Here is a 23,362-nt window from a genome sequence, read left to right on the forward strand (position 1 = left end):
AAGTAGTTGTGGGCGGAGCCGCAAGGGAGGGGATACGTCCCAAGACACCGCCTAAAGGCTCATTGTTAAGACAGATGAGGCAGGAATTTCAGATACTTTAGCTACTGAGAGGAATGTTTGGGAGCAGGTGGATCTTTGTTAAACCTCAGTTTTATAAGATAATCATACATTTACATTTAAGATGTGGCTGCTTATGAATGACTGTCCCAGTTTATAATCACTATAAAATAAACATTACCATTCACTGCCGTGTGTCCAGAGTACCTGGGAAATAGCACAATTTGCTTAATTTATAGTGACTAACACAAATCACTGATTTTAAAGGAAACAAAATATTTAGCATAGCAAAGAGGCAACAAGAATTCCCCTTTTTTAGATGCTCTCTTATTCATATAAAAATTTCAATATCTACATTCCTGACAACTCTGAAAATTTCAGAAGAAAAGAGGTTTTTCTCTTATCCTCTCCCAAACTACTCTTGAGGTTGGCATGTATAAAACAGACCACATAAATTGCAACTCAAATGTAAACAAAATGTAGAGAAATAAAGAACATATGTCTAAAGCATATTTTCTTGACCCTATCCTACTGAAAATGTGCTTATTTCCTGCTCTTGGTTTAATCCATCACAATCTACAACCATCTTTAGTTATAGTATCTAATACCTAATCCACATGTTGCTGTCAGTTTATATACAGAAAACAAAAATTGGAGAGGTCTTATTACTATTGCCTTTTGAAAAGTAGATGCTTGCAGAGATTCTGGTTCTAAGTTGCTAAATAGTATTTTCTTTTGTATCCTACCAAGTTAAAAGCCACTTAAAAAAAAAAAGTAGATGCTGGTCAAGTAATGTCAAATAAGAGGAGTGAGTTGTTTTCAAGTTGAAATCGTAGGTAGGGGCAGTTTTTATATTTAAATTGTAGCACAATCCTGAGAAAATACTTCGAAAACACGAGGGCTTAAAGAATTGCACCATATTATTACTAACACCTGAAGTATTGTGAGCTGAGGCAGCCACGAGCAAAAGAGACAGAAAGCTATCTGACCATCTGTCAAAGCATCACCTAAAGTACTTTAGCAGTCTGATTGCTTAGATGGGTCAGAAAGAGAAAGGGCATTCCAGACACAGAGCTACTAAATGTGAGGGAGGGGCTCTGAGCCCCAAGGCTCCTGGACAGCCAGGGAGCAAAGGGGCAGAGAGGAGTGCTGGGTGTGGTCCCACCAAGACAGCCTCCGGGGGAGGGCCACCGTGAAAGACTGCGGATGGAAAGAATAATCTTGAAATCACATTTTTTTTCCCACAACAAATTGAGGACCAAAGATACTAAAATTACAGAAGAAGATGGCCTTAGTAGGAATGGCTGAAGCAAAACAAAGCCAGTGGGCTCAACACTTCGGCACTTGTGAAATGACCTTTGGGGTATGTTTCACCAGCTATTTCAAGTGGGAGGACATTGGGAGGGGTGGTGATTGCAGTGTCATGTTTTTAAAAAATATTTGTAAAACAAAGTAAAATGATGCATTGGGGTGGAGGGAGAGACCGTTTAAAGTCAGCTTCTTCGATGTTGGACAACCATAGCTTTTATCTTTGAATTTTATGATAAGGAACAAGGAAAAGGTACAGGAAAACTTGAGTTTTCTGGGCAAGACGTTGGTCCTACTCTTGGCTTTACCATTAATAACTTGCTACATCTCCATGGACTAGGCAGAGCCTCCTGGATCTCAGTTCCTTCCTCTTCCCTAGTACGTAATGGAAGAATCAATGATGTTCATAAAACGTAGCTATTGAGTCAAGAGCTAAAAAATCTTTCCCCTAGGTCTTCAAAAGATCTCCTTCATTCAGATCTCTGATCAAATGTCACTCCCTCAATTTCCCTGAACACCCTACATAATACACTCCCAATCCAAATTTTCACTAGCTCCTTACCCCGCTTTATTTTTCTTCACATAGCTCCCATCTCCACATGAAATTATGCACTCAACCACTTTTTTATTGCCATGATCCCACTAGAAAAAACACCGTAAGAACTTTGAGCAATACCATGCCTAGACCAATGATTGGTACACAGCACTGCTCAATAAACACCTGATGAATAAATTAAAATTAGTTATCATGGGACTTTACATACAGGACAGAAGATTTCAGGTTGAGGTGGTGTTGGCCAATCCTGTGAAAGACTACTCTCACCTCCAAATGACATTCCCACCAACCCCTGCTCCCTGTATGTGAACGTTTTCCAACTTTGTACTGCAGCAACCATGATTTTGTTCTTCCATTTGTCATTTAAATTTCATCATAGCATGTTTGTATTTTTCTATTAATATATTGTCTAATGTACAACATAGTCCACACTTGAAAGTCCTTCCATTTAAAACTGCAAGTTAGGGAATTCCCTGGTAGTCCAGCGGTAGGGACTCCACACTTTCACTGCTGAAAGGGTGCAGGTTCAATCCCTGGTCTCGGAACTAAGATCCTGCAAGCCGCGTGGTGTGGCCAAAAAAAATTTTTTTTTAAGTCATAATAAAGCTGCAGGTTATATATTAATAGAATAACTTGGTCCCAAGAGGATGAATTCTATTAGTGTGCTCAGGGTGGGAGGGAGGGGAGTGAAGACAGTTACATCTGCTCTGAGTACAGTCTTCATTTTTAGTAGTCTGTTCATTTTCCCCTTGTTTCCTACACTCATTGTTCAATTGTTTTTCCTCTAACTCATTGTCAGTCTTTCCCTCTTTCCCATCGTCTTTTACGATCCCCTCCTCTTTCTTTCTCCATCCTGCTGCTATCTTGGTAGCTAAAGCATAGGTCATATGCAGACTTTACAAGAGTCTTGGACAGTCTTTGAGGGTTCACTATCTGTGAAAAGGAAGGAGGAGGAAGGAAGAAGATGAAAACTGCCAGATGTAGAAGCCTTGGCAAATGCACAGTACAGCTACTGGAAAAGTGGTCAGTTCTTGGTCATAAAACAATGCTCTTGGGCTTACAGTTCTCTTCCTTACCCTTCATATGACAGCCACAAAACCTACCCATATCTTTTGGCAATTAGTCGTAGAGTCATTGGATTTTAGGACTGGACTGGATCTTACAGATTGCCTACCTCAATACCCTCAATTTAAAATGAGGAAATAGAGGCCAAGAGAGGTTAAGTGACTTGCCAAGGGTCATAGAATTAATGAGTTGACATGGTGCAGAGACCCAGATCTCCTGATCACCAGACCGGAATCCTGAAGAGTGAGAGTCAGAAAAGCCCAAGGTACTCCACAGATTATGTCATCAGAAATGAAAGAAAGGATAACTAATCAAGAAAAGTTTGGAAATGAACAGTAACTTCAAGTCATACATCAATCCATGACTTAAGACATTTCCAAATATTCTTTCACTGTTTAAAAGCAAATAAGCATACAATAATTAAGGGAAAATAGGCAAAAGCATTACGCTGTTGTTTTTAAATCTTACAGCCATTTATTGTCTCATTTCTAATAGTTTTCAGTGTAATATCTTATATACTTAGGACTACTCCATTTCGCTGACCTCTAACTTATGGCTTCCAGTAATGAAAAGCAGCTGATTTTAATGTGCCCATGCTCCAGTGTGAAGGAGGCTAAGGCTGCGTTTGTGTGCAATCAGGTTAAGATTGGCTCCAACAGGAGAAAAATCCATACATATGTTGAAAAGATCTGAAAAATGCCTGTATTCCCAACCTGATTACGACTTACATTTTTGCATGGTTTGTCAAAGCAGATCACCGAAATCAAGTCAAGATGTAAAATGGGATAAAGTGGTTTTCTTCTCTATTCTTCCATTAATCCCCGTGACCTATTGGAGAAAGGAACTTTTTCCTCTCTCACCTGAGGCAAGGTGGGATACTCCACTGGAAGTTATGCCAATTTTTATCAATTGGTGCTCAATTTCCAAAATTAACTTTCTAGTTTTCATTTCCTACATTTGTAAATTGAAGTTATTTTATTGCAGAGTCATTTTCCATTTCTATCAACAATCCTATGTTAGTTCCCTTTTTTAAAAACATAAAACAAATTCCAATATAATTTTTTAAACCTACTAACTTTAAAGTTTACTTAAAAATTGAATTTATTAAACTGAATATGTAGATACAGGGATTAGAGCAATAGCTAGTCTCTCCTAAAGTCTATCCTAAAAAATAATATTTGGTAAAACCTAAATGTAAATTAAATAAGAGTTCATTGCTGGTTCACTTGTCAAAAAGAGAATATTAACAGATGATACATAAACATTTGTTTTGACATAATTTTAATTGTTGACAGTGTCAGGTTATATCTATTAAGACAATGCACTGTTGCTTGAAGCATAAAAAATTAAAATGCAATAAACATTACAGGTTAAAAATTTAGCTGTTACCTACAAAATTCTCAAGCAAGGCTGGGGCTAAGTCAAAATAGTTTCAGAGGGGAGGGGAACGTGCTGGCTCTTGTTACACATAAGCATGTTTGTTATAGGAGCATTTTCAGGTTAATTTTTGCTATTAACGTAAACCACAATTGGGGGACCACGTTGCTGGAAGAGGAATGGGGGGGTAGTTATATAAACAATATACAACAAAGAAAGTCTTTATTTCCAATACCTGAATACATCAGGTTTGTTTTTAGGTACAAGGTTGCAGGTTAAATGCTCTCAGCTATCCAAGAAGTGGCTTATTAGTTTTGTAAGAAAATATTTTCTTATATTTTGACTGAAAAATACCCAGTTTAACTGAACAAAACCATCCTTGTTAGTGAAAAGCAGACCCAAAAAAACTTTGTTTCAAAGACTCAGCAAAGAAAAGCAAAACTAATTCAAGAGGAAAAGCTGCCTTCCTAATAGTAGCTTCTGAATCTGGATCTAATAGTTCTCAAAGGCCGACTGGAGTCTTCAAGTCTTAAGTTTTGTCTTCCTCCATGGATCACAGACATTCTCTATGAGGCAGCATAATATGGATATAGATCCATTCTAAGCAGATATATGTTCCCTGTCTGGGCTATAGCCACGAAGCTGAAAAGCTATGCCCAACAGGAAGAACGAAAGCAAACAAAAGTTTCGACTGTTTCACAGGGCAATTTTCTAAACACAACTTTCTTTTTTGCTTTCCTACTTTGTGCACTAGAAAAATCCTAACTTCATCTTTGGCAATGCGGCATCCGCTAGTGATAAAATAAATAGTAACAAGAGATTATGCTTTCAGAAGCACAGCACCAGCGCTAAGAACTGCATTTCAACATACGGACTCGGCTCCAGCCAGCACCTGAGCTATGTACACTTCTCCTAATTTGTAAGTGGGCCTAATCCTGTTATTACAGAATAATTACTACAAATCAGCACAATTACTACAAAGACACAAATAAACATACACATACCAGTAGCTGTTTTCCACAAATTATTATCAAAACAAAGAGAACCGGCTAATTGTGGTAACATTAAGACAATGTTTATTCCTCCCAGTGTTTGGGCAAGTTTATTTTAAGTTGTCATCTTCAACTAGTAATGATACAGATGATTTTACAGATTCCATAAACCTTTCTAATCTAAACTGTTCTCAGCTGAAAGTTGGCTACTTCTCTTAGAGCAAAGGCCTGATTTCATAAGAACTGGCTTTTATGGTACATTAGCAAAAAAAAAAGAAAAAGTAAAAAACCAGCGCGCACACACACACACACACTTTTAGAAATCTCATTTTAAAAGCTCATTTGTAATGTAGTCTTCTAAATTATTTTCAAGGTACCATGAAATTAAATATTCACTTTACATTCTTCACAGTTTAAGCATTCGTCTCTAAGGAAGTGTAACGTGGAATATTCACACCAATGTTATTATCAGGTTTCCCTCATAGATAAATACTTTTTTGGGAGCGAGGGTGATTAGACAGGAGGAGAATTCAGAAAGCACACAGCCCACAATAGGGATTATCTGAACTCACCTCCTGGACAATGCCTCACGGCCATCTTACATCTCCTGGATTCAGCGATCGTTGGACATGGTATCGTGTCTTTTGCTGGCTTTTTAACAATTTGCCGTGTTCTGGTTTCCAGACCCCACTTAAATCCACATGTGCGATTATTTCTGCTACAAGTTCCCCATTCACTCCAATGGCCAACCTCACATCCTTCTAATAGAGAGAAAACAAACACAGATGACAATTTGGTATACATTTCTCCACCATCACCAAATTTACATAGCAGTGTTTCTCTAACTCCCCCACCTTCAGATACCAAGAATTAAGTTGTACAGCCCACAAGACCTGTATACACCTTTCAGGAACTTTAACTCTTTGAATTATGAAGTTATAGATAAAAGTAAATAACTACCACATAAGTACTTTAAAAATTACTATTTGTCTTAGTTCATTTTTTGAAGGGATGCTACTGGTCCATTCTAAAGACATTGAAATATATAATCTTTAAAAAGTTCAACAGCTAAAACCTACAGTAAAAGATACTCTTTTCATACCATGACAGGACACAAAATTTTACAGGTTAATTCTGCATGCACCCCCCCCCCGAAATTCACAAGTGTGTTAGTTTTATTTTGGAAGTAAGTATATGATGAAAAGGATAGTGAGTGTTTCGCATTTTCTGATTGTCTCAATTCTTTTAAAAGGTGTCTTACACTGCAGTATATATTTCTTACTCCCTAAATTGATACCGCACATTACCATAGTTTGAAAAGTAAACAAATATGGTCAGATATTTGAAAATGTATGTTTTGCCTAGATATGTAAGCTTTTAGCATCCCCTTTTGTAAGTTCATATAGTGGAAAAGTAGGTTACTCTCCAATACCCTGCGATGAGAGGAAGGGGGAGGAGATAAAAGCATAAAAATATGCAAAGTTAAACCTCCTCATCAAATTCACCATTAAAAACCCCATCACACTAGCAGATGAGGACTCAGGCCTAGAGTCCACACACCATTAGTATTTCCACATTCCAGATCTCAGCAGGCGTCATGGGAACTCTTAGATTTTTCAAAGCTACTTAAGATTTTTATTTAGGGGAATGCATAGGACTCTATGGTTAATCTGTTAATAGTTAAGGGTTTCATAAGCATTTCCACTGAACATTTGTAATAGGTGTGGGTCTTGCCTCTCAAAAGCGAATTCAACGTACTGAATATGCTCTTCTAGTGACTTTCTTATTTTTCAGTAAGGTGTTGCCTGTATGCATGTATTAACTCACACATATATAGGAATATATGTACACATTTCTTCAAAAACCTCTCATTTAAATGTGTTCTCTGCAAGCTTCCGAATACATAATTACAGACTACTTCAAAATTTCTACAGGGAAAACGTTCTCAATTTAAGTCTCCATTTTAAAGAGATGGAAAGCCTCATTTAGAATACACTGCTCTGTTGTACACCATATCAGATGTATAACATGTCAAATAAAATTCAGGCATGGCAGAGGTGGGAGTGGTGAAGATGCCATCACACCTAAGATTAGATAGAGGCATTTATCAAAACGTAGGTACTGACAGATCTTTACCTTTTAATCAGTGGTATAAAATTATCGAACTTTTTTTAAACACTCAAAAAATATAAAATTTATAAAATGTGTATTCCTAATTATTACTCACAAACAGCATATATATGTATATTAAATTATGCATTCTACATATCTAAATTTAGTAAAAGTAAAATTGTTTTACTGCACTTTGCAACATTCAGTCAATCATCAACAAAGTACATTTGGCACAAAAAATCTCTTCCCAATTGAATTTTTTTTATACAAATGGCTAAGCAAGAAGCTCCATAATTAACACACGTAACAACAGTGACAGACCAGCTAAGCACACGGCACGGCTTGAAAATCTTGTTTTTCTTCTAAACAAAATGCTTTTCTCTAACGGTTACTAATAACTTTATAAGCTAATTAAGAAATGGATGTATTACATAGATAATAAAAACATTATTCTCAGCATTTAAGTGGTTTAACTTAGATGTAAAACTAACAAATTTTGAAGCAAAATATAATATATGGTACTGCCTAACAGCATAAAGTCAGCAAAGAACTTAAATAATTTTCAGTTCAAATAAATAACAAGAGAACCGATTTGTTTCTATGATGAATACATCCAGCATGCACTTTTTTCCCCCAAGAAACGGGTGTTAAAATAAAAGTTGAAGTTTGAAAGTTACATGGAAAACTACTCACCCACACATTCCATGGTTTCATCTAATGGTGCAAAACCATCTGGACATTCCTCAAAGCAGCGGCCTCTATGCAAATAAAAGCCTACTTTGCACTTGGTACAAAAGTCTTTGCTAAAGCAAGAATCACAGTTTTCTATTCTGCATCCTAAAAACAATTTTAAAGAGAAAGAGAAAATTTCAGTCAAAAATTTACTGGTTTTGCAAATAAAACTTTCACAAACTCACCGGTTAGCTCAATTGGAATTCTAGTGGTCAGAGAAATATGTGTTCAACTCATTTGTTTCCTCATGCCATCTCCTTCTAAATCACTCCTACCTCTTCCAACAGCTCACCACATCAATAGGCTAAGACAAAATTCCAGCCCGGGGCCCTAGGCAGCATGAGACCCTTCAGAAATTTTTGCAACTCCAAATGGGATTAAAATGAAGGATTAAAAAGAAAAACACTCCCCCTACAAATTACATTGCTGGTGGGATTGAAATCTGTTCTGCTCTTCCAAAGACCTACTATGAAAAACACAATGGGAACAGTCTAATCAGTATATTCTGTTCCAAGACAGTAAGTTAAAATGCTGTTTAATGCATTTACTTTCATCAGAGGGTGTCTTAACTAGGAGGGGTACTTTAAGTCATTTTTTGGAAAACCCATAATACATTTCCTTAGTCCTCACAACAGTCCATCAGGGTGAGCAGTGGTACCCCTATTTTGCAAATAAGGAATCTGAGACTTAAGCCACAAAGCTGGTAATGGCTGAGTTGGTTCTGAAAGCCCCCAAATGGACTGTCTTCTAAATCTGTTCTCTTTTCTCTATAACACACTAACTGAATTTCGTTGGAAACAGTTGGTGAAAGAGAAATGCTTTCAGTTCTGCTAGGTGTGGTTTTGAATCCCAGCTCTGCCCTTACCAGCTATGTGACTCTGAATGGCTACATGCCTCTCTGAGCCTCTGTTTCCTTCTGTATAAAACAGGGATGTCACTGACTTTACAAGGTTACTGTGAGGATCTACAACAATATATGTAAATCGACTAGCTCATAATCGGTAGTCTGCAGATAGAAGCACCAGTGAATTAGAAACAGAAACATGTATTTTTCCACTAAACTATTCACATTACAAGGTGTAAAAAGAAGCAATAATTTACAGGCTTGTATTCTAGGTCAGATTCCCCTGTATTCGAGGAACAGCTGGGCCAGAGGTAATTGGTTTGTAGGGGTGAAAATAAATAAACTCTAAACTACTCTTCAAGGAGAAGGAAGGAAAGGTCGGAGAATTGGTTAATTGAAAGGAGAGGTTTTCGACAGATTACAGTACATTACTACTTGTAACAGATTTAATTGATGGCAATTAACAGCACATAAAGCTCTATGGAAAACTCCCTGGCAACACTTTTATTCTTTTAACAAGTCTCTGAGTGCCAGTACTATATTTGGTGATTTAACGATTCAGAAAAGCTTTAAAAACTAGTTTCCACAACCGAAGATATAATTGAATAAAAAATATAACCAAAACATGAAATCATTGAATATCAAAATTTTGAAAATTGAGAAGATAAAGCCAGAATACAAACACTAAAAAAGTTTGTTAAAATAGATTACATTATAAATAATGACAGTTTCTAGACTTATAAAAAGAAAACGGCAATCTTCACCTTTCAAGTTTGGGTCTAAACATGTCTGCATGTATTAAGTGACCACCATGAAGCAGCTAATTCTTCTAAAATGTTACCCAAATTTACAACTGGAAAACCAACTATGTGTGGGTGAAAGTCCATAGTCAAATTACACTATTGCTCTTTCAGGGGAGGATGGTGGACACAGAAGAATGGTTTATCACCCTATAAAATGTTCATTTGCAGCCTTAAAGACTGTAACCTATATTTTTATAAAACGGTGGTCTATCGCTGGTCAGTAGCTTCTTAATCATGGTCAAAATACATGACCATCATGTCCACAAATTGTTGGTTTTCTTGCTACATTTTTCGAAAAAGCAAGCAGCCCTCCCTGTTAGCAGAATTATTTTCCAAGAAATAATGATAAACATTCCAAAGGATAAAACAGACCTAAAGGGTGAAGAGAACAAAGCATTTATATATTTTTTTAAAAAAAGGACTATACATTTCATAAGTCAATTGTTATGTATAAGATCTGATTGTTTTTTGTTTTTTTTTAACATGGCCTGCACCTATGAGCTTTTAGACCAAAAAGTTATAGCAATAAGCATTTGGAAATAATTTTACAAGGTCCTTTCCTGATCTTTATTGTTACTTGTAGTTCCCTTTCCTCATTTCATTCCATGCTCCTAAACCAGTTCACAGAATGTGGAATTTCTGAAATACCTATCATTCTCTCTAAAGTCCCTTAGGACTTCTTCAGGCATAAATCTGGCTAGAAGAAAGCTTAATTATTTGTCCTCAAATTTCAGTACAATAAAAATCTGATGAATTCAAATTATAAAATACTATAACCATGACAAAGCACAAGGTGAATTATAAGCAATGACTGAGAATAAGCTGTGAGCCCCATCATTAAATGAAAAATGGCAAGTTGCAGGATATATAGAGTATGATGCAATAAAACCACATATACACGTGTATGTGTACATATATGAAGCAGCGTGAGAAGTTAATTTGGGAAGGGGAAATAGCGGAATTTTGAAATGTTAAAAATTATATTTCTGAGTCATGTGAATCTTTTTAATTGCAATGTATTTGTGTATTAAAAGAGAAAAAGATATTTCAATATACATTTGTGACCTACTTAAATATACAGAAAATGCCACTGTATTTACATTCTAAAAGAAATTCTTTTGATTTTTAAACAGGCAAGAATGAATAAAGGAATGTTATCCCATCACAATTTTTTTTCAGATTTGGGAGCATGAGGTTATACCCCTTATATGATAATGCTGAACCTGCCATAGCCTTCAAAATAATCATTTGACCATCTCTTGCCAGTGTCCTTTGCTTTCATATGTTCAATGGTGCTTTCCAAATCATTAGGAAAAAAGTTAAACATTTTTTTATTCATTGAAGCATTTAAAAAAGCTTTGATTGGTGCAAAGCTGTAACGACGTCAGGAGCTCCACTGATCTTCCTGGTCTCCGTCACTCTTCGCCACAACGTAAAACCAAAGCAGGCCGCCCACATACTTAGCAGCCTGAACTGACACAATGCGTTCACTCACAAACACCTTTGAGCTGAAAGGTTTTTTGTTTGTTTGTTTGTTTTTTTGCGGTATGCGGGCCGCTCACTGTCGTGGCCTCTCCCGTTGCGGAGCACAGGCTCCGGACGCGCAGGCTCAGCGGCCAATGGCTCATGGGCCCAGCCGCTCCGCGGCATGTGGGATCTTCCCCGCCCAGGGCACGAACCCGCGTTCCCTGCATCGGCAGGCGGACTCTCAACCACTGCGCCACCAGGGAAGCCTGAGCCGAAAGCTTTTTAAAGCTAACAGCGGCATAAAACCAACTACACTGCCAGTCTGCTTCTTTTCAGGGATTCACATCAATTCTACTAACTCATTTTTTCATACAAAAGTAAAACAGGGCTTCCCTGGTGGCGCAGTGGTTGAGAGTCCGCCTGCCGATGCAGGGGACAGGGGTTCGTGCTCCGGTCCGGGAAGATCCCACATGCCGCGGAGCGGCTGGGCCCGTGAGCCATGGCCGCTGAGCCTACGCGTCTGGAGCCTGTGCTCCGCAACGGGAGAGGCCACAGCAGTGAGAGACCCGCATACCGCAAAAAAAAAAAAAATATATATATATATATATATATATATATATATAAAAAACATTCTCATCACGAATAAAAATTCAAAACAGTACAGAAGGTTTAAAGGAAAAGATAGAAAGTCTTCCTTACCTGATGACACATCGGGCCTACTCCCCAGAAATAGCCACTGTATTAACACTTCAGGAAAATCTTTATGTCCATTTTATAAATAAATGAGTTTTCAAACACCAATGGGATCATTCAACAGACTGAAAAACTTTGCAAAACTTTATACTGACTAAGAAAACGGGTATATCAAACTTTACTAAACACGGGTCTTGTCTCTAGAAACCTGGGCTTTAAGTCCTTGTTCAGAAATACAAGACCCTGTTTTATCCAATTTACATGCTTCTAAATTATAGTGCCTCCTCAAAACTGTAATCCACCAAGTGAGGGCTGCCAGTATCGGTTTAAGTAAAATTATTGTCCAAGTAAAACTGTGTCCAAATGCAATCTGATGGGGCTGTCATTTGGCAAGGGAGGCTTGCTCTGGCCAAGAAACAGAAAAATAGCCTGGGTACCCTTTCTGTCCTTCCACAGTAGCCATACCAGCTCCATTGTAACATTTCTCAAATTATACTCTAGTTCAATAGCTCATTCCAAACATCCTCCAAAAATTGAGTATGTGCCAGGTTTTGTGCCATTTTATGAGAACATAAAACTGTAACCCCCATTCCCTGTCCTGGAGGTGGAAAAGCCAAAGAGAGGGGGCCATGTGGCACTTTCAGGGCATCGCAACATAGCACAGGAGATATTAGAAGTGTGTGCTGGGTACATTAGAGGCAGAGGAGATCCATTTCTGTTCTGCCATTACAAACTTTTTTTTTTTCCAAGCTCTGAATTCCTTGTTTCTAACACAGTGCCGGACACATGGTCGAGTTTTAGTGCTTGCCAAGTGAATGCCATTTAAAAACTCAATTCCTTTATATTTAAAATCTCGTTTGAATGCTTAATATGAGATTGTTTCATATGCACTGTAAATATCTTTCATAGAAAAAGAAAATCTATGGTTGCTGGTAAAGGACTACAAATCTTATGGGAGGAACAAATAGTCCAACACCTGAAAACAAGTATAATGGAGAATGCAAATACTGATGTGTGGCAGGTCATGTGTGCTATGGAATTGGGAACCTCCGCTGAGTAGGTTTGAGAGAGACAGAGGGGAGAGCAGAGTCCTGGGAGGGCGACTCCTCCATCGTAACACAACGGCGATGGTTCACGTAGTGCGTGACACCTGATGAAGAGGGGCCGGAATGAACTGGAGGTTAGATGGGTGACGTGGCTACTCGGCTTTAGATGGCTGTGGGTGGAGAATTTCACCTCTTGTTTTATTCAGTTTCAAAAAAGGAGGTAAAATTATAAATTATTTGTGGTTTTAAGTATTTAAGTAACAATTAAAATGAACAAAAATGAAGTAAAGTTCAAATTAGGGCTTGGTCTGACTAGCAGTAAGAGGTCCCCATAGATTACACTTGAGAATAACGTGATCAAAATGGTATCTGGTTTGTTCCCTCATTTTGGCAGATAACAGCCCCTCGGGGCCAGGCGCCATGATGATAGCTAGAGGGACAGATGAAGAAGCAAAGTTCCTGCACTGCAGGATATTCTGTCTACTAATAGGAAAGGTACCCAGGCAGGCAACGAGGTAATAATGTAACTACGCTAAAGTCTTTACAGTGAACTGGGGAGAGGGTATTTTCAGGAAATTAAGCTACCTGAGAGCAGGGATAGCGGGGAGGTAAGGAAAACCACTGAGAGCCTCATGCTCTAAGAGCTACCAGTCATGGGGAAAGGGGTTACAGTGAATCAACAGAACCAACAAAGTGGGTGGAGGAGAAGATGAGCTGAGAGAAGAGAAAGATCCAGTTATCCCCCTCCCCTGCCTCTTCCTTTGGTGCCGCAGCTCTCAGGGCCTTGACACACCGAGAGTTTTATTTATCTCCCCAGCAAAATCTAGATGACAAAAACCACCTCTTATTTGAATATCTCAGAGCGGCTAATAATATAAACAAAAAAATGAAAACCTTAAATGAAAAACAGAGAAAAAGCAACCTCTGTTCAACCCAACTGTGAACATGTAATTCTATAGGTTACAATCAATTATTAGAGAAAAGAAAGAATCAGTGAGGTAGAGAGGACCTCAGACACACACTGAGGAATCTGTTATTTCTTGGGCACCAGGGCTGTGGGCTGCAGGCTCCTCAGCACACTGTGAATATCCAACCGCTTCTTGTTCTCTAATTGCCCTTTCGTGTCAGCTTCCTGGCACCTCCTTCAGAACGTGGCATACACACCCATGGTGGGCGGCTGGGGGCGAGATTTAGTCTTCAGTTAGCAGTTGCAAGGATCAAAGAGCATCAAGTCAACCCCTGGAAAACCCTAGAGGTTTCTTGGCTCAGTGTATACTAACATCTGAACAGATATTAAAGGGACAGGTTGTTCCAAAAGACATTTGAAATTAGACTTTTAGCAGTGTTTTCACATGGAAAGTACTAGACTGTGCAACTTCATATGAGGTTTCTTAAAATTGTTTAAATATTTTTAGGCTTCTCTAACAACTTCAAATACTGCTGTTTAACATTCCTTCTCAAAACTTGCAATGGTTTATAAATATCCCTAAATAAAGTTTTTAAGCTTTATGTTACACAAATCATGCCTTTCTAATGTGTACTATTGCAGTAATCCCATTAGAGTAGGGGCTGATGAAAACTTATGACCTAAAATCTAAAATTACATTTTTTCTAGTAGGGTCTAGTTACATGCAGCTCATCAGAAGCTTCATTATATTTCAACCTAAAGAAAATAAAGGACAGATTCAGAGGTTTCAGGACTCAGTGTTTCATACTTACAACTGAGCTATTTGAATGATGATGCAGTAAACCAGCATTAATTTCACTAAATTAAGAGAAGATCCAGGGTAGAAGTCTGTGTAAAACCCACCAGAGTGGATTTAAATAAAGATTGCCTTTATTAGCTAGGAGAGTTAGCATAGAGTGAAATGCAACTATGTCAAGTGCAGAACAGGACATTTCAAACAAGAGCCAAGGCAGGGAATAAGTACTATGCTGAGAATATAGTGGCCTTTCAAATAGTACAGTGGTGAGAGGGTCTGAGGTTACAATCTTGGCTCCCTTACTGTTGTGTGACCATCAGCAAGTCAGTAGAGCTATCTTTGCCTCACCTTTAAAAAGGAGGTAACATCAGGCCCTATCTCAGAGTTGAGAGAAGTCAGAGGTTTAATAGAGGCAAAGATCTCAGCATAATATCTGAGAAGAGAACGTGAGCTATTATGAGTATAAAAATTTGCCAACTAGGATAGTCCAAGATGGCGGATGGAAGGAAGCTCAAATAAGGTACAAAGACACTGTATGTATATGGGTATATGTATGTATAATTATTTTAATTCTATATCGTATACATTCATAGAATAAATTTTAATTATATACATATGTGTGTATATGTATACATATATATATATATATATATATATATACACACATACATACATAATGTACTACTTAAATGAAAGGCATTATCCAAAGACCACTGTCTACAGTAAACATAGTAGCTTTACCCTTGCTTAGGTCATACGGCTAAACAAACTGAATACAATCATTTGTTGAGTACCTACATGGAAAGTCATCTACTTCAAACATTCAGAGCCAGGATTTAGGAAAACTGAGATCTAAATGCAAGTCTGAATTGGGGGGGGGGGGGGGCGGGAAATTACATGCTCTTTGTGCCCTACTTCCTTCCCCATCAGATAGGAGGAGAAAATATCTGACTTACCTATATCATATCTTTGTTCAGAGTATCAAATTAAAGGTGAGAACAAAAAGAAAAGATTAAAAGGTACCACATAAAATGTGTATTACTTCCTAGAGCTAAATAAGCCTAACCTTCAACAAATACTGCGTCAAACATGCAGCACCCACTTCCAAGCGCTATAAAGATGTTCAATTTATGAAGTGCACTAAACATGGTCCGTCATGGCCGTTAGGGCAGTGACCACAAGGATGGGAAAAATCATGGCCTGGGAGTAATTTTAATTCTCAAATTGCAGTTAGGTAGGATGAATGGACTCAATCCAGAAATGTATACATTGCTTTTCAGATAATTATAGAATTCTGTTTTATATGCCCAAAGTGCCCTTTATTTCAACTTCACAGGATATATATGCTATCAAAAATTGTTTCCTCCTGATTTATTTTAACTTAAAGTGTTACAACACTTCTTAAAAAAAACCCCTCAAATTTGTAAAATATGTTGCTGGGAGCTTCACTGTGACATCTGACTATTTTAAAAATTATATCTTGCCCACCCACACAAAGAAATCTGAAGAAACATTGAGGCTTGTGTAAAATCATGTGGTCAAATAATAAGGAACTATAAAAATGTTGGCGTCATTTCTCATATGTTCAAGTGATGGATATTTGAAATCATTCTCAAAACAACTGAAATTAAAACTTGGACACGTTTGCTGGGAATACAAAGCTAGGTGTTTAAAGGGCTTTTTTCCCCCCATCTAAAGGGGATGAGAGAGAAGGACAACTACCTCAGAATAAAATAGGAAAGAAATGTGACAGTAATGAAAAAAGTTAAAAAAATTATAAACCAAATTAATATCTCTTATCAGATTTTAAATTCCTACCAGTAGCAGATCTCTCATCTTGGTTACTCTTTGTGCTTTTCCTTTTTTGGTAAGTTGTCACCCTTTCATATTAAGGTGGAACCAAGGCAGGTTAATAAATTTCAGACCTAAAAAAGACTTAGTTGAATTTTTCCAAATGTTGGAAAATGCAAATCTCTCCACCCAACTAACAGAAAAGCATATGTAAGCTAATATATGTCTTGCCCTCCACTCAACCTCCATCCAAGGAAAACAAGGAGACTTTCTGAATCCCTTCACCCTCCAAATAGGCAAGAGCAGGAATAGGCAAACTTTTCCTGTAAAAGGCCAGATAGAAAGTATTTTAGGCTTTGTGGGCTACACCGTCTCTGTCTAAACCACTCACCTCTGTTGTAGAACAAAAGCACCCACAGACAGTATGTAGGTGATTAAGCATGACTGTTTTCCAATAAAAATTTATTCACGAACCCTGAAACTTAAAGTTAATATCATTTTTGTGTGTCATAAAATACTATTCTTTTTGAATTTTTCCAACCAATGAAAAATTTGAAAGCTAGTCTCACCTCAAGGGTCCTACCAAAAAGGTGACAGGACTGATTTTGCCACTGGTCATAGTATGTTGACTATGATGCCTAGAGAATGATGGAAATCCATGGAGTACATTGAAGGAAAAAAGAAAAGAATTTCATTTTTAAAACACCAAATGGTAGCATTAAACTTAGAGAGGCATAGTGATGTCTTATACACACCATCTGGCAGTGTGTGTAAGACAAATATCAAATGAATTTGAGGACTCTGAAATTATTTCAACATAGGGGTAATATTACTTCAATGTTTTTCACAGTATATTGATAAATAAAAAAGAGTGACTCCTTATCAGTTAGTAATAGGTCAAAATTCCACCCTATTTTAATAAGCTTTTAATTTCTTGATTATGTGTGGCATTGACTTGTCAGCGAAGGGGTTGACTGAAGAGAAAAAAATAATTTTACAAAATAATGTTTTGGCTAAAACCTGCATCATGTTTATATCTAGTCCTATGGTCTGATATCTTTACCCAGCTCTGTTTGTGAAGGTAGCTTTGATGATAGAAGTAGATACAGCCTTCACTGTGCCATGTAGTGGCAGGCAACACTTAGGCTTGTAAGTGGACTTCTCAGAACTTCTGTTATCTGCTCTGTAAATAGGGATAATACTATCTCCCTCATAGGATTGTCAGCAACGAATGAGAGAATGTACAGGAAAGCACTTTAAAAACTAAAGTGCAAAATAGATGCCTTACTTAGACAAAGGGAAACAGAGCACAAGGTAGCATCTGCCTTTAACAGAGAATGATGCTGTCAAACTTGGGTCTATCCTGAAATAATAGGCTCATTCAAGAGAGCTACCAAACCCACAAGAAAATTAAATGTAAGCTTGAAAAAGATTTCCTCTATTAAATATCGGAACAGACTTTTAACATTCCAAATATTAGTATCATCATTTAAAATTTTTAAATATAAGTAGCATTGAAAATCACATAGCCATGTTTACCACAGGGAGGAAAATATACATCCTAGCTCTTAGGCTATCTATTTGATATAATTTGTCATCCAGATCAAATAGCAAGAAAGAGTACCCTTTGAGTTTTCTCTAGCAGTTACCCAATACAATTAAAAAAGGGTCTCTCTTGCAACAAGTAGTCATGGCACTGCTACCCTAGACCAGTATATTAAACATCTGCAGTGTGAAGGTGAATAACCATAACTGAAGTTGTTAACAGTATCTCCAACCTGGCCTACATCTTAAATCCTTGATAGTTTAACCATACCGGTGCTTCAAATCATAATGCTCAAACTAAGATTGCTCGACTGCAGCTGCATGAGGACCTCTGTGATCTTTCAAAAACACAAGTTAGTCATGTCATTTTCTTGCTTTAAAATTTTTCAGTGGCTCCCTTTCACTTCCAGAATCAGTTCAAACCCTCGATTTTCAAACGCAAGATCCTTCTTGATAGACATACCCATCTACTATCCTCACTTCATCACCGTGTACCTTTCACCCTAGCCATGAAGTTTCCTTAAAACTCCCCATAATCTCCCAGCACCCAGACGCCCATGACAATAATTCTTCTCATAGTTGTTAATAACTATGTTCATTATAATCACCCTATTAAATGGAGAGCCCATGAAAAAGAGCGTGTCTTATTCTATTCAGTATTCACAGGGTATGGGTACTTGACACAACAGATGACAACAGATGTATCTACTGAATGACTAACAAATTTAATATTAAATCTCTTTCAGGTTAGAATAAACACTGAAACAGAGTTCACCTTGTTTGTTTAAAACAAAAATACTTAAATTATAAAAATCTCCATTTCCAAATTAGGCACCAATTTATTATAAACTACACTGAAGCGCTTATGTCTCATTTTTTGTCTTTCTATAAGACACAAAAGTATGCATATTCCTGTAAACCAAGTAGAGATAAGGGTTGGAAGGAGAGATTGAACACAGCAGAAACTAGACTTTAAAATTCATATAAAGTCACAAAGAGATCAATATTAAAGACGTGAATAGCCAATAGCAGATAATACTGTGTTACCCAGTATTTTCTTAACAGATACTCTTGAGAATTATTAGAACTAGAAGGTTATTATTCCAGCGTCTGTTATGTATTTGTCGAAGCTTGTGAACATAGTGCAAAAGCTCAAATCACAGCTCAGAGTTCCTTCCAATTCAGTGCGCTTTTATTTTTTTATAAATGTATTTATTTATTTTGGCTGTGTTGGGTCTTCATTGCTGTGCACAAGCTTTCTCTAGTTGCGGTGAGTGGGGGCTACTCTTTGTTGCGGTGCGCGGGCATCTCATTGTGGTGGCTTCTCTTGTTGTGGAGCATGGGCTCTAGGCATGCGGGCTTCAGTACTTGTGGATCGTGGGCTCTAGAGCACAGGCTCAGTAGTTGTGGCGCATGGGCTTAGTTGCTCAGTGGCATGTGGGATCTTCCCGGGCCAGGGATCGAACCCGTGTCCCCTGCATTGGCAGGCAGATTCTTAACCACTGTCACCAGTGAAGTCCTCAGTGTTCTCTTAAAGTGATTTTCCACAAATTGATTTCTCTCTTTAGAAAACCAAATGTTTTGCAATCCTTAATGGGATTTAAACACTTAAACTGACCATTCATTTAAAAAATAGTCAAAGAAACTTTGATATTTTTCTAATATTCAGGTTAACTGTACATAATAGTTTTGTCTACATCACATGGTTTATTTTTAAGGAACAGTATAATGAAAAGAATATTCCATTGGAGTCAGTAACTCAGACACTTAGGCCACCCTGCTACTGACAAATTGTATGACTTTGGGGAAGCACTTCCTTCATAAGCCTCAATATGCACATTTGTTGGGGTTGGGTGGAGAGGGAGAGAAGAAACAGAATCAATTAGGTTTCTTCCAGATCTATGTGTACAGTTTTTAATTAGTTTAAGAGAACTTCTACATGCCTGACAGAGGCCTTGTAGGGTTGTGAACACACACACACACACAGGTTGGTCAGTGAAAGTGTTTACTAATTGAACAAAACATCTCCTTTAAGAACTATTTGAAATATGCTGTTATTACTTGCTTTCCTCAGCACAATGCAATAAGCTATTGCTTACCTTTATCTGAACTTTGTTTACAGACTGAAAAGATAGGAAATAGTTCACAGTATATCCAATTTAATTTAATAGAAAAGAACCCACAGCTAACATCATGTTCAATGGTGAAAAGCTGAAAGCATTTTCTCTAAATATCAGGAACAAGACAAGGATGTCCACTCTCGCCACTTTTATTCAACATAGTTTTGGAAGTCCTAGCCACAGCAATCAGAGAAGAAAAAGAAATAAAACGAAACCAAACTGGAAAATAAGAAGTAAAACTGTCACTATTTGTAGATGACTTCATACTATACATAGAAAATCCTACAGATGCTACTACAGAAAACTACTAGAGCCCATCCATAAATTCGGTAAAGTGGCAGGACACAAAATTAATACACAAAAATCTGTCACATTTCTATACACTAACAACAAGAGATCAGAAAGAGGAATTAAGAAAACAATCCTATTTACCATTGCATCAAAAAGAATAAAATACCTAGGAATAAACTTACCTAAGGAGGCAAAAGACCTGTACTCTGAAAGCTATAAGATGCTGATGAAAGAAGTCAAAGATGATACAAACAGATGGAAAGATATACCATGTTCTTGGATTGGAAGAATCAGTATTGTCAAAATTACTGTACCACCAAGGTAATCTACAGATTCAATGCAATCCCTATCAAATTACCAATGGCATTTTTCACAGAACTAGAATAAAACATTTTTTAATTTGTATGCAAACATAAAAGACCCCAAATAGCCAAAAGAATCTTGAGAAAGGAAAACGGTGCTGGAGGAATCAGGATCCCTGCCTTCAGACTATACTACAAAGCTACAGTATTTGAAATATGGTACTGGGGGAGGGATAGAGTGGGAGTTTGGGGTTAGCAGATGCAAACAAGTATATATAGAATGGATAAACAACAAGGTCCTACTGTACAGCACAGGGAACTATATTCAATATCCTGTGATAAACCATAATGGAAAAGGATATAAAAAGGAATGTATATATGTATAACTAAATCACTTTGCTATACAACAAAAATTAACATAACATTGTAAATCAACTATACTTCAAAAAATGTAGTATGGTACTGGCACAAAAACAGAAATATAGATCAATGGAATAGGATAGAAAGCCCAGAAGTAAACCCACACACCTAAGGTCAATTAATCTATGACAAAGGAGGCAAGAATATACAGTGAAGACAAGACAGCCTCTTCAGTAAGTGGTGCTGGGAAAACCGGACAGCTACATGTAAAAGAACGAAATCAGAACATTCCCTAACACCGCACACAAAAATAAACTCAAAATGGATTAAAGACCTCAATGTAAGGCCAGATACTATAAAACTCTTAGAGGAAAACATAAGCAGAACATTCTTTGACATAAAGCACAGCAATATCTTTTAAATCCATCTCCTAGAGTAATGGAAATAAAAATAAACAAATGAGACCTAATTAAACTTAAAAGCCTTTGCACAGCAAAGGAAACCATAAACAAAATGAAAAGACAACCTACAGAATGCGAGAAAATATTTGCAAATGATGCAACCGACAAGGGATTAACCTCTAAAATATAAAAAACTCATACCACTCAATATCAGAAAAAGCAAACAACCCAATCAAAAAATGAACAGAAGACCTAAATAGACATTTCTCCAAAAAAAGACATACAGATGGCCAAAAAGCACAAGAAAAGATGCTCAACATTACTAATTATTAGAGAAATGCAAATCAAAACTACAATGAGGTATTACCTCACACTGATCAGAATGGCCATCATTGAACAGTCTACAAACAATAAATGCTGGAGAGGGTGTGGAGAAAAAGGAATCCTCCTACACTGTTGGTGGGAATTTAAATTGGTACAACTGCTATGAAGAACAGTATGGAGGTTCGTTTAAAAACTAAAAATAGAGCTACCACATAATCCTGCAATCCCACTCCTGGGCATATATCTGGAGAAAACCATAATTTAAAAAGATACATGCACCCCAGTGTTCACATAAGCACTATTTACAACAACCAAGACATGGAAACAACCTAAATGTCCATAGAAAGATGAATGGATAAAAAAGATGTGGTATAAGGATTTCCCTGGTGGCACAGTGGTTAAGACTCCACACTCCCAATGCAGGGGGCCCTGGTTCGATCCCCGGTCAGGTAACTAGATCCCACATGCATGCTACAACTAAGAGGTCACATGCCACAACTAAGGGGCCCACCTGCCACAACTAAGGAGTACACCTACCACAACTAAGACCCACATGCAACCAAATAAATAAATAAATAATTTTTTTTTAAGTATGAATGGTAGCAAATATTAAAACAAAAAGATGTGGTATACTTATACAATGGAATATAAATCAGCCATAAAAAAAGAATGAAATAATGCCATTTTCAGCAACATGGATGGACCTAGAGATTATCAAACTAAGTGAAGTAAGCCAGACAGAGAAAGACAAGTACATGATATTGCTTATATGTGGAATCTAAAAAAGTGATACAAATGAAATTATAAACAAAACAGAAATAGACCCACAAACATAGAAAACAAACCTGTGGTTACCAAAGGGGAAAGGGAGGGGAAGGATAAATTAGGAATTTGGGATTACCATATACACACTACTGTATATAAAACAGATAACCAACAAGGACCTACTGTATAGGGTTAGGGGTAGCACAGGGAACTATACTCAATATTTTGGAATAACCTATAAGGGAAAAGAATCTGAAAAAAATAGATACATATGTACATATAGCTAAATCACTTTGCTGTACACCTGAAACTAAACACTGTAAATCAACTATACTTCAATAAAGACTTATGTATCATTCACATACAAAAAAATTTAATAGAAAAGAATCACCCAATTATCCTCATTATCATCAATGCTGGCTCATTAAAAGAACTGAAAAGGGCTGTCACTTGGTCAATAGTAACCTACCAGGTTGCTCCATTATACCACCACCTTCCTAGATAATCATGTTTAGCATTTCAGCAAGAAATTTGTTTATCTTTTAATGATTTTAAATGCTAAAAGTAGTTAATATAAATGTCTTCGTAAAACGCAAAAATAGTTTCAACTTTTAGCTTGCCTGTTCCACAAATTTATAAAGTGATCCCTCTTTCAAATTGCAAAGAATTCCAGGAAGCATATAGCCCAGGAACAATGAACATGGGTTG

At 37.2% G+C, this 23,362-nt stretch overlaps 1 protein-coding gene across 1 annotated transcript in view; it reads right to left on the bottom strand.

Moving 5' to 3' along the window:
- Positions 1–23,362, bottom strand: part of RSPO2 (R-spondin 2) — a 161,900-nt gene that overhangs the window by 52,581 nt on the left and 85,957 nt on the right. The window contains exons 3-4 of the mRNA XM_004282937.3: positions 8,161–8,304; positions 5,928–6,116 (exon numbers count right to left, since the gene is read on the bottom strand). Coding sequence (XP_004282985.1) covers positions 5,928–6,116; positions 8,161–8,304 — 333 coding nt within the window. The remainder of the gene's footprint in view (positions 1–5,927; positions 6,117–8,160; positions 8,305–23,362) is intronic.

This window comes from Orcinus orca, chromosome 17 (assembly GCF_937001465.1).
Source record: "Orcinus orca chromosome 17, mOrcOrc1.1, whole genome shotgun sequence".
In the NCBI taxonomy this organism is placed as follows: Eukaryota; Metazoa; Chordata; class Mammalia; order Artiodactyla; family Delphinidae; genus Orcinus; species Orcinus orca.